This window comes from Lycium barbarum, chromosome 12 (assembly GCF_019175385.1).
Source record: "Lycium barbarum isolate Lr01 chromosome 12, ASM1917538v2, whole genome shotgun sequence".
NCBI lineage: Eukaryota > Viridiplantae > Streptophyta > Magnoliopsida > Solanales > Solanaceae > Lycium > Lycium barbarum.
The window spans coordinates 57,188,521-57,201,877 of record NC_083348.1 but is presented as its reverse complement, the minus strand read 5'-3'; the positions used below and the strand labels follow the sequence as shown (position 1 = coordinate 57,201,877).

Here is a 13,357-nt window from a genome sequence, read left to right as displayed (position 1 = left end):
CCTTCCTTGCATAGATGGCCCTCTAATCAACCTTGCATGCATGGCCTTCTTGCAAGCATAACCTTCTTTGCACAAATAGCCAACTCCTGACCTTGTCCAAGTTTGCACATGTAGCCAATTTGCAGAAATGTCCCTATTTGCACGTTTGGCCACTTTGCGCATTTGGTCCCTTTTCTAGTAGCTTCTTCTTCAAGCCTCACCCAAGCCACCTCCCACATATCATAGGCCTCATTGTGGGTCTTGTATGGGCCTCTAAAGGCCTTCAACGTCATCCTTATCATCCATGCCGCTTGTAGAGCTTGAAGTTCCATATCTTGGCCTTGGAAGTAAGTCTTGAAATGAGGTGTGTCAAGTAGGATCATATCACATATGAAAGCCTATAAAAAGAATTCAACTTGTTAACAATAAAAACAAACAAAAATAACAAACTAATGTTAAATAAAAAAAACTTACCTCGGGCGCCGTCATGCGGTCTAACTGATCCCTAAACGAGAGAATGACATAGTGCGTCTCCACACCTCTGGTACGGCCTCGCGACCATCTCCGCGCGTATGGCATATCCTCAGTAACATAGTCATCGGGAGGGTGAGCAGCTATGGGCTGAAAAGGTCTCAACCTAGTCCACACCCATATCTGTCATAGTCATCAAAAAAATTATTTATCAGTCGTCGTTTCGAAAAAATATATTTAGTGTTTTATTACACACACTTAAATATATTACCTGGAGAAGAGGGCTAAATGCAGCGACCTCAAGCCTCTCGCCCATAGAGGCTCGATCAAATCCTCTGTACATGTAAGCCAGGACAGCGGCGCCCCAACTGTAACATCCCAGCTAGAGGTGTTCATGGTCCGGTTTGACTCGGTTTTTGGCTAAAACCAAACCAAACCAATCAAGGCGGTTTTTTTTAATATTCAGACCAAACCAAACCATTATAGTATAAATTCTATCGGTTTCGGTTTTATCGGTTTTGTCGGTTTTATCGGTTTGGTTTGGTTTTTCCGGGTTGTAATAATATATTTTATAATGCAAAAAAATTGACAAACTTATTTACAAACTTGCACTTTTGAGTAGTTGTAGTTTCCATCTGAAAAAAAGTATCCAAAAATCTAAATAAATAGAGAAATTCAAAATCATTAGATAAAAACTAAATCAACAGAATCTAAATCAGTGGAGAAAATCTAAAATAACAGAGAAATAAAATAAAAAACACATACAAGATGAAAGACTAGAGAAGCAATTCATTCAAGTAAAACTTCAAAGACAGAAAAATAATTACACAAACAAAGAGTAGGGAACATACAAAAAGTAACCAAAAAATAAAAGGGAAGAAAAAGTTACAGACTTACAGGGATTAAAGCTTCTTGTACTATCGCGGTGCACACAGAATAATTGTGGTTTATGATGTAACCGACCAAGAGAGCTTCAACAATGTCAAGCAATGGTTGAGTGAAATAGACCGATATGCAAGTGATAATGTGAACAAACTTCTTGTTGGAAATAAGTGTGATCTCACAGCACAGAAGGTAGTTTCCACAGAGACAGCTCAGGCTTTTGCTGATGAAATTGGCATACCTTTCATGGAAACAAGTGCAAAAAGTGCCACTAATGTAGAACAGGCTTTCATGGCTATGGCTGCTTCAATCAAGAACAGAATGGCAAGCCAACCGGCAAGAGCGGTTGCTGTTCATCTTGAAAGGACGAAGCTCTGTTGCCTTGATGATGATTCTGATGTGGAGTTGTGGTGAAGCTGGCACGCAACAACACAAAGTACCACTTAACAAGCCTAGCCACAACAGACAAGAATGGACATCATGAAAAAGAGAAAAAAGGAACAAAAGATAGTGCATGGTGCACTCACAAAACACAACTTCTTTTTAGAATATTTAGCATGTGTTTGTATTAAAAAAAAAAAAGATTACCAAAAAGTAGAATAAGAAAATTCAGCAGAGAAACCTCTTAACAGACAAATGTAATCATGGAGAGTTTATTTATGTTAACTATTTAGTAAGAGATTTTTATTTTACTTTAACTGTAAATGGGCTTGGGGAACATGGGCTAGACTTTTCTCTTGGAATGGTCTTAAATTATGAAGAAGTTAAAAAATAGATAAAGTTTAATTAACATATATAAATATTAACATATATAAATATATATAATATTTTAAATATGTACATATTTATCGGTTCGGTTCGGTTTAGTTCGGTTTTTTTTATGAGTAACACCAAACCAAACCAAATGTTATCGGTTTTTAAAAATCTAAAACCAAACCAAACCAAACCGAGCCGGTTTTCGGTTTATTAAATCGGTTTGACTTGGTTTATCGGTTCGGATCGGTTTTTCGGTCTCGTTTGAACACCCCTAATCCCAGCTGGTTTAGATCCTCAATAAAAAGCAGATATCTCATGTTCATATCCGCACCCGACGTGTTCGGGAACATGATGCCCTCGAATATGATGAGAAGATATAAGCGAGCACGTCGGTCAACATCAGCCTGAGGCGTCGCCTCGCTAATCCGATGTTGCAGATGTACGAGGCGCAAGTGAGCATGGAGGGAGGACCGCAACAACCAACTCCGTCCACGCATATCTCTCTACTGAGGCACGAAACCAGTGAGCCTAGTCAACTCCTGGCGATACGGCAGCTGCGGAGGCTCCACTCTATACAATGTTTGTCCATCAATATGTAGACCATAAATCACTTCGACATCCTGTAAGGTGATGGTAGCCTCGCCAGTGCGGAGATAAAATGTATGGATCTTCGGTCGCTAGCGCTCAATCATGGCCGTCACTAGAGCCCTATCGTGCACAAGCCGAGCAACCTCGATGCATCGATAGATACCGCCCCGACGTAGTATATCTATGACACGAGGATGTGGGGGAATAACCTCTAGAATATCCCATGCTGACTCCCCGGCACGAGTACGGACCACTCTACTAGAGGATACTAGTGCATCCCATACATACTGGGACCTATGCTCATGCTGTAGATAAAGTATCCCTCTGTTGTCGAAGGGCCCCGGCTCCATGGAGGTGTGCTATCTATTTTAGGCATTTTAAATTAATCATTAATACATGAAGTAAGGATTAAAGTGGTATATTTTTTACGCATTTTAAAGTAATCATTATTCTTTTAATTAATCTCTAATACGTAGTCTAAGTTATGTAATCTTTTATCGAGAAATTATACAAAGGATTGAATCCTAAATTAAGGATTTTCAATTTCTAATTAGCAAATAAATAAATTAACAATTAAAGATATAAATATTAATAATTAACAAATCAAAAAATTAACAATTAGCTAGCAAACAATTAGCATATAACTAATAAATAAACAATCAACTAACTAATCAAACAATTAACAAATTATGAGCATATAATTAATAAATAAACAATTAACTAACCATTCAAACAATTAACAAATTATTAGCATATAATTAATAAATAAAAAATTAACTAACTAATCAAATAATTAACAAATAAACAATTGGCTTAACAAAAACTAAATAAATAATTAGCTAGTCTAACAATTGAAATAACTAATCTAACAATTAACAAATACTAAATAAACAATTAATAAACAATTAAAAATTAACAAAAAATAAAAAAAATAAAAAAAACGGGCAGAAACAACCCCATTTTGCGCACAAAAAAGGTGCGTAAAAGTTTTTTTTTTGGGTCCATATCCGCAAATAATACACAATAGTAATGGTTAGGTTAATAATGTAATAGAAAAATCGTAATAAAATACCTAGATTGAAGCTTTCATTTTGAGTTTTTGAATTGAATTATATGCCGCCTTATTGCGAAAAAACTTGTTCCTAGACTTCAATATACTAAAAATATTGACTTTTGGGTTGGAAATCAACAAGAAAACGATGTTTTTGATCGCGTGGGACCTCGGAAACGCACCTTTAATGGCTTTTTTTTTTCTTTTGATCGTGGGGGACCAGTGGTGGGGAAGAAGAAGGAGCCCGTATATTTAAGAGTTTTTACGCACAGAATCTGTGCATAAAAAGACTTAAGTGTAAAAGTACACTTTGGTCCTTTTACGCACATATTCTGTGCGTAAAGCCTATTTCGGTTTTTTTTTTTTTAATGGGTTATTTTGGTTCCAAAAATTTATTTTTGGGTTACAAAAGTCTTGGGCTTCACCTACTAATACTGTCTATAACCCTTCTTTTCCCCTTTTAATTTCTTTTATCTCAATTTATGTGATACCATTCGGATTTCGAGAGTTAAATTTTGATCGTGAATTCTTACATACAATTTTTAAGATTTTTTAAATAATAATTTACATATTTAAAAACTACATAAAAAGTATTATAAGTCACAATAGTTATCAATTTAAAATATTTAAAGGATATACAAATAAATCGTGGTAAGAAATTTTCTTGTTTAATTCTCGAAATGCAAAATGTATCACATAAATTGATACAGAGAAAGTATTAATTATGTGAGATGTATAAAAGATAAAAGATAATTGAAATAAGATTTTACGATTAAGATTATTAAATAATTTCTTTCACGAAGCGCGTAAAAACATTAAGAGACACGTTGAGCGGTATCAATTTTGATTTACGACGTTAATTACCAAAAAGAACCAAACCAGGAACTAAGTTATGGTTATTTCTTTTCATGTAAGTCTATCATTATTAATAAAATTTAACTATGATTTGCTATTGGGTATTATTATTGATAATTAATTTTGGTGTCACTGCTACTTTAAGGTTATGATTCAACTGTTTGAAAACATTAAAGAAAGGAAAAATAAATAATTAAAAAACTAGTTAATTTTAAAAATGAATGCAAAAATGCCACGTGGTTGTTTTCGTGGTGTACTTTTTAGCTCTGACAAAGAGTGTGAAGTCACTCTTCGTGCCCGGTTAACACTTTGGATGAAACAATATGTTTTAAAAGAAATAGCAATATTTGATAGTCTAAGTATGTATGGATCTAGTAACTCAGTTGGTTGGTTGTCTGAACTTTCACTTTATTGGTGAGGGTTCGAATCCCCACGTTGTAATCCCCTCTCCATTTTCCCTTCCCCTACCCCTTATGTAATAAAAAATAATTTTAAAAAAAATAGTCTAAATATGAAAACAATAAATATGAATAATTTAGGATCTTTTAATGTATTGTTGGTTCAGAAGTCACCCTAAGGGTTAGTTAAAGGGCACCAACATATTTTTTTGGCTCACGTGTATAGATCCACCAACTTTTCTCAGATGCATTGAATGTAGACATTAGCATTGCGGACATATGGAGTAATCACAAGTCACAGTGTTACCCGTTTGGTCATGGGAATTATTGGTTTTTGCGGATTTTTTCACTTTATTTGAAAATCAACGTTTGATCATTAAAATTTTAAATAAAATATGAAGTTGTATTTGAAATTTGAAAAACATCTAAAATCTTATTTTCACTTTTTTCACTTTTAATATATTTAAACAACTAATTATTCTTTACAAAACTATAAATAAACACAACTCCATCTTCGACTCTAACTCTATCTTCGACTCTAACTTCAAAATTTTCAAATAAAATGGAAAATATTTGGTTTTTAGGGTGGAACGCCTACTAAACTCGAGGAATGGATGTCCCTGTCGTCAAAGGTCATTTTCACTTCCCTAACACAAAAATAGCCCCATTTCTACCTTGCCAAACCTGTAGAGATTAGATCGCCTCGCACAGAGTAACACAATCTCACTTTACGAAAAAAATAGATTGAAGTAAGATATAATGGCCTTTCCATGTTTTTAGGCTCTTTAGACCAGTCAACTACAATTATTTAGAGCTAAATATTTAAAACAGAATAGTATAATTTAGAGCATGAAAGCCAAAGCAACTTACATTAATTCTTTAAAATATATAGATAATTTGTATAATTATATTTTTTTCTAATCATAAATCATACTCATATTTGGTAGCTGGATGGAAGCTAAGTTATTTATGTATTAAATCCTGCATAAGTAATACCATGTTTGGTAGCATTTTTTTGCTATGTATAAAATTCAATAAACCTAATGCGGCGTTAGGTTTATAACTTAGAAAACAGCATAACTAATATATGTATAAGTTATAAGAAAATCTACGTATTTATTTTATACAGAATAGAAGTTGAAAACTCATACTTTATTGATTTGTCATATCATGCTTTAACTTGTGATTGTAATTGTGATTGAGAAACTGATATGAAATTGGAGACCTCCCATATGAGTTATCAACACTTGGTCTTGGACAAACCAAGAAAAAGAAGTGAATAGTGTAAGCATATAATTTACATGTTTTATGATTAAAAAAAAGTCAGAAATACAACATAATGATTTCATTTTCTTTTTTACGAACTTTAATATAAACAAAAATAAAATCATAAAATTCACTATTAATTAAAAAATTGGGCCTCCAATTTTTGGAGGCCTAAAGAAAGGGTTTACTAGCCTCTCTTAAGCCACCCCTGGTGGGCACAAAATTAGAAAAATCAAAAAATCGGACTGAATCAGTTTCCATCGGTCTTTGGTTTTGAATATATAAAAGTTAGGTTTGAGGCTTTACTAGCCACCCCTGGCGATCACAAAATTCAAAAAATCAGAAAACCAGATCGATTAATTAAAATACCGAACTATCATTGTTTATAAATTAAGTTGAAGTAATTGCACTATTTTTCCTTTAAATAGACTGGTCTTTAAGTTTTGCCCTTCAAATGGGCAGGTCTTTAATTTTTGTCCTTCAAATAGAACTTATGCTTAGTGGGGCATAAGTTCTTTAAGATACCCTGGCGGTATATGATTATATCGTGTGGATATTATAGAGGACTGAGGAGTGTTTTTTTCCAAAGAAATGAACCAGTCTTTTATGATACCGTGACAGTATATGAATATACCGTGTGGGTATCACAGAGGACCGAGAAGTGTTTTTTTTTCCGAAGAAATGAACCAGTCCTTATGATACTCTGACAGTATATGAATATACCGTGTGGGTATCATAGAGGACGGAAGAGTGTTTTTTTCCGAAGAAATGAACCAGTCCTCTATGATACCCTGGCAGTATATGAATATACTGTGTGGGTATAATAGAGGACCGAGGAGCTTTTTTTTTTCCGAAGAAATGAACCAGTCCTCCATGATACCCTCATAGTATATGAATATACCGTGTGGGTATCATAGAGGAGTGAGGAGTCCCCCCCCCCCCCCCCCCCCCCCCCCCCCCCCCCCCCCCCCCCCCCCCCCGAAGAAATGAACCAGTCTTCTATGATACCTTAGCAGTATATGAATATACTGTGAAGGTATCATAGAGGACTGAGGAGTGTTTTTTTCCGAAGAAATGAACTGGTCCTCTATGATACACTAGCAGTATATGAATATACCGTGTGAGTATCATAGAGGACCGAGGAGTGTTCTTTTCGAAGAAATTAACTGGTCCTCTATGATACCCCGACAGTATATGAATATACCTTGTGGGTATCATAGAGGACCGAGGAGTGTTTTTTCCGAAGAAATGAATTAGTCGTCTATGATACCCTGGAGTATATGAATATATCGTGTGGGTATCATAGAGCACCGATGAGCCTTTTTTTCCAAAGAAATGAACCAGTCCTCCTTGATACCCTGACAGTATATGAATATACCGTGTGGATATCATAGAGGAGTGAGGAGTTTTTTTTTCCGAATAAATAAACCAGTCCTCTATGATACTTTAGCAATATATGAATATACTGTGTGGGTATCATAGAGGACTGAGGAGTGTTTTTTTCCGAAGAAATGAACTAGTCCTTTATAGGAAATGAACCAGTCTTCTATAATACACTGGCAGTATATGAATATACCGTGTGGGTATCATAGAGGACCAATAGGTGTGTTTTTTTTTTTTTTTTTGAAGAAATGAACCAGTCCTTTATGATACCCTGGCAGTATATGAATATACCGTGTGGGCATCATAGAGGATCGAGAAGTGTTTTTCTGAAAAAATGAACCAGTCCTCTATGATACCCTGACGGTAATTGAAATACCATGTGGGTATCATAGAGGACCGATGATGGTTTTGTTTTTTTGAAAAAATGAACCAGTCCTCTATGATACCCTGACAGTATATGAATATAGCGTGTGGGCAACATAGAGGATTGAGCAGTGTTGGAATGATTTTTCTATCTACGATACCTTGTTAGTGTATGATATACTAGGTTGGTATCATAGAGAACTCAATGTTTTCTTGAAGGAATGGACTAGCAGTCTTGTATGATACCATGTCAGTATATGATATACAATGTGGGTATCAATGAAGACTGAGTAGTATTGTTTGAAGGAATGATCCAACGTTCTATAATATCTTATCTATATATAATATATATCATGTGGGTATCATAGAGGACTGAGTGTTTTTCTTGAAGGAATGAATTGGCAGTCCCCTTTGATACGATGTTGGTATATGGTATATACCATGTGGGTCTCATAGTATATTGCAATAGTATACTTCAACTGCTACTGATTTGGCATACTATATGCTAAAATATGTTGTTTTTTGAGATATAGAAAAAAATAAAAATAAAAATAAAGAAGCCAAAAGGTAGAATTAGATTATGAAAAAAAAACAGGAACTAAAGTTTTTTTTTTTTTTGAAAAAATGAAATAAAAAAAAAAGAGAAAAAACAAATAAAAATCACCAGAAATAAAAAAAGAAGAATAAATAAAACTAACAAGAAAGGTGAATGAAATTAGATTATGGAGATAAAAAAGAAAAAAAAAATAGATGAAATTAAAAAATATAGTAAAAAATAAAAAATAAAGGAGCTAGAATTAAATATGGAATCAAATTATGGTGAAAAAGAAAATAAAAATAGTATGATTTGGGAAAGAAATAAACGAACAGAAAAGGGAAAAAATAAAGAAAATGAAAAAAGAAGAAGAAAAGAAGATAAGAAGTAGAGAAATTAAAAAGAAAAGAAGAAAAAAGAGACAATTACATACAAAAGCTTCAATGGGTAAGAAGGGTAAATAGTTTTGGGGGTATGAAAGTAAGGGGACATGGAAGGGTAAAGGTAATTCTTTCCCCTTGAGATTTTATGGGTAATTTATGTTGTTTTCCCTTACTTCAATTTTAATTTGAGCCTATTTGAAGAGCAAACTGTGCAATATTTAGTTCAAAAAATCGCACTTTGCCCTTCAAATGAGCTGGTCTTTAATTTTTGTCTTTCAAATGGGCTAGTCTTTAATTTTTGGCCTTCCTTTCATTTAATGAATCTTTTTTGACCAAAAAGCCCTCCAACCTAAAATAGAACATTTTTTTCTTTGACCCGCATTGCATTGGTGTAAGTACGCTCTGTTCTTTCTTTCATTTTCAATTTTACAATGATATATGCTAGTTTGATTTTTAATTTGGCGTTTGTTGTTTTTGTTAAAGCTAGTTTATGATTAAAGCTAGCTAAGTTAGTGTGAATGAGAAATTGAGGGAAAAAAGACAATGGAAGAAAAATGAAGTTTAAAGCAAAGTTCCTTTGAAAAGGAACTTTGTACCACATTGGTGGTAGAAAGAGAAAGTTATGTGCTTATATTAGAAAACACTTCTTCTAGCTCTTAAAGAGTTGAGAAGAGGGACTCCCCTCGCGCCGTAGTCGTCGCTGGATTTGAATTTGAATTTGGTCAAACGATCTGATTGATTGATAATCTTTTTAGACCAAATTTATTTAAATTCAATTTTCATTTTCTGATTTTTTTTAATAATTTCGTCGCTCGGCTCGGCTTTGGATTTGGTCAAATGATCTGATTGATTGATAATCTTTTTAAACCAAATTTATTTAAATTCAATTTTCATTTTCTGATATTTTTTTATTAATTTCGCTAAATCCCATCGTTCTTATTTTTTTCGAAAAGGCAAGGCCTTTCCGAACAGTCACCAAACCTGTTCTGAATAGGTATTTTTCGCGGCTATATAAACTGAGGCAATGCCTCATTTTTTGACTACTGAAAATTTTTCCTGCATTGCAAATTCTACATTCTTCTTTTCTAAAATAAAACTATCGAGTCTCTAGGTGTGGTTCGTTGCTTGATTTGAGTTCTTCGAAGTCGTAGGCGTTTGAGGCTCCGCTACTCCTGCGACATGTATATCCGTTTTATCCTGGGAGGAAGTAATCCATAACCTCGGGTACAGTGAGGGGATTAAATTCCTGAAGGACACACAATGAATTTTGTGGTCTCGGATATTTCTTTGTTTCTGAAAATTTTTCCAACTTTACACAGTTTATGTTTTCTTTTACTTTTTGGTTTTTTCCAGTTTCTGGTTTCTGGTTTCTGTTTCCTACAGTTCTGAACACATTCTTGATAACAAGCTCAAGGAATTTAATAATTATTTCTGTGTTCATCTGTTTTTGTTTGGATATTACAGAACGTTATCAGAAAGAAAGAAAGGAAAAAAGTTTTTCTTTAAGAAATAACAGTGCTTTCCAGAAAATAAAAGAAACTTGTATGTTTGTTGTTTGGTTATAACGAACTTGTATGTTGTTTAGAGACTAAAATCTTCGGATTTTCTACTCCGGTTGAGATTAAAGTTTTCATAACTTTCTACTCATTTGGGTACTTGATTTGAAGATATAAAAACTTCATCAAGTATAAAACATACAATTTGCTACATTCGGTTTGAAGTTTTTTTAAATTCTGTTTGTGTAAACTTGATTCGGTTTGAAGAAATAAAATCTTCACCGTTGTGTATTATATTTGTTGCTGTCAAAACTGATTCAGTTCGAATATTTAAAAACTTCACCGTTTATTAAAGCTTTCTGTTGTTTCTTTTGCGACAGAAATGGGAGACCCAACTCCAAATTTGAATGCTACTGCTACTGCCACACCAACCCCTGCGGTTGGTTCTACGAGCAATGCGGCGTCCTCCAGTCGTACTGCACCAGCACCGGCTCCGGCAAAGAAGCCCAAAAAATTCACCAGGATTGCTTTCAAACGATGGCAACAAAAGATGTTCTTCTATTTAACTACTTTAAGCCTTCAAAAGTTTATTAAAGAGGTCGTTCCGGTTCTGCCAGAATAAACACCTCAGAATGAACGTTTTGTTGTAACCGAGGCTTGGAAGCACTCAGATTTTTCGTGCAAGAATTATATTCTTAGCGGACTGGAGGATGATCTTTATAACGTCTATAGTAATATGGGAACATCAAAAGAACTATGGGATGCGTTGGAAAAGAAATATAAAACAGAAGATGTCGGATTAAAGAAGTTTATCGCTGCCAAGTTCCTGGACTATAAAATGGTAGATGGCAAGTCTGTTTTTACTCAAGTTCAAGAGTTGCAGGTTATCATCCACGATCTCCTCGCTGAAGGTATAGGTCTAATTAATACTTCAGTCAAAAGTATTAAGGATGCCATTACTTACATATTGTTTGTTGTAGGTTTGGTTATTAGTGGCTCGTTTCAAGTTGTGACAGTGATAGAGAAGTTGCCTCCTTCATGGAAGGACTTCAAAACTTACTTGAAACACAAGCGAAAGGAGATGACACTGGAAGATCTCATCGTCCGGTTGAGAATCGAGGAAGATAGCAAGGCAGCAGAGAAGAAGGCTAATGGGATATCAACCATAGGGGGAGCACATATTGTTGAAACTGCCCCAACGAATCTGAAAAAGAGGAAAATGGCATCGGGACCAAGGAACTACCCCAACAAGAAGAAATTCAAGGGAAACTGCCACAATTGTGGGAAAATCGGACACAAAGCTGTAGATTGCCGTGCTCCGAAAAGGGAAAAGAAGAAGGGTCAGGCTAATATGGTTGAAACGAACGAGGAAGTTGATGACTTGCGCGCTATGTTGTCTGAATGCAACCTAGTGGGAAATCCGAAAGAGTGGTGGATTGACTCTGGCGCCACTCAACACATTTGTACTGTTAGAGAAGCCTTTACTTCATATGCTCCCGCCGGGCCCGACGAGACCATATATATATAGGAAATTTTGCAACGGCCAAGATTGAAGGTTATGGAATGATACTGCTGAAGATGACCTCTGGCAAGGTGGTGACTCTCAACAACGTCTGCCATGTTCCTGAAATTAGGAAAAAATTAGTATCTATCGGATTTCTAGTGAAGAACGGTTTTAAGTGTGTTTATGTTTCTGACAAGGTTGTAATAAGTAAGAACGAGATGTACATAGGAAAAGGTTACCTCACAGAGGGCCTTTTCAAACTGAATGTAATAGTCGTTGATAATAATAAAGTTTCTGCTTCGTCTTACTTGCTTGAGTCAAATGATTTATGGCATTCACGTTTAGGACACGTCAATTATAGGACCTTGCGTAAAATGATTAGTTTGGAAGTATTGCCTAAGTTTGAATGCAATCAATCAAAATGTCAAATCTGCATTGAATCTAAGTATGTTAAACATCCTTATAAGTCTGTTGAAAGGAATTCAAGTCCTTTAGACTTAATCTATACAGATATCTGTGACATGAAGTCAATCCCATCTCGCGGTGGAAAGAAGTATTTCGTAACTTTTATTGATGATAGTACGCGATATTGCTACGTTTATTTACTTCATAGTAAAGATGAAGCAATTGAAGCATTCAGGCAATACAAAGTGAAGTTGAGACTCAACTTAACAAAAAGATTAAAATGATAAGGAGTGATAGGGGCGGTGAATATGAATCTCCTTTTGAACAAATATGTTTGGAATATGACATTATTCATCAAACAACTGCCCCTTACTCGCCACAATCGAACGGAATTGCGGAAAGGAAAAATAGAACACTAAAAGAAATTATGAATGCCCTGTCAATAAGTTCTGGTTTACCCCAGAACTTGTGGGGGGAAGCTATCCTAACAGCTAGCCGAATACTCAATTGAGTGCCCCATAGCAAAACACAATCTATTCCATACGAAAAATGGAAAGGAAGGAAGCCCAATTTGGAATACTTCAAAGTGTGGGGGTGTTTGGCCAAGGTCCAAGTTCCTAAACCCAAAAGGGTAAAAATAGGACCTAAAACCGTTGATTGTGTTTTCATAGGATATGCCAGAAATAGTAAGGCATATCAATTTCTGGTTCACAAAACAGAAAATCCCGACATTCAGGTGAATACGGTAATTGAATCAGATAATGCTGACTTCTTTGAAACCATATATCCGTATAAAAAGGAATGTGAGTCGTCTAGCAAAGAATCTAAATGACATCGGGAAGAAACAAGGGAAAATGTTCCCGATGAGGAAAATCTAAGACGCAGCAAACGTCAAAGGACGTCTACTTCCTTTGGACCAGAATTTCTAACATTTTTGTTGGAAAATGAGCCTCGAACTTTCAACGAAGCTATGTCTTCATCGGAAGCTCAATTTTGGAAAGAGGCAATCAATAGTGAGATAGAATCTATATTGAAAAATCAT

The 13,357-nt window shown here is 34.9% G+C and overlaps 1 protein-coding gene across 1 annotated transcript; it reads left to right on the top strand.

Moving 5' to 3' along the window:
* Window positions 1–338: 338 nt before the first annotated feature.
* LOC132624276 (GTP-binding protein YPTM2-like) lies at window positions 339–1,893 on the top strand. The gene is made up of 2 exons (XM_060339080.1): window positions 339–343; window positions 1,359–1,893. The coding sequence occupies exons 1-2, from the start codon at window positions 339–341 to the stop codon at window positions 1,744–1,746; spliced, it is 393 nt and encodes a 130-aa protein (XP_060195063.1). The 3' UTR covers window positions 1,747–1,893.
* Window positions 1,894–13,357: the final 11,464 nt, after the last annotated feature.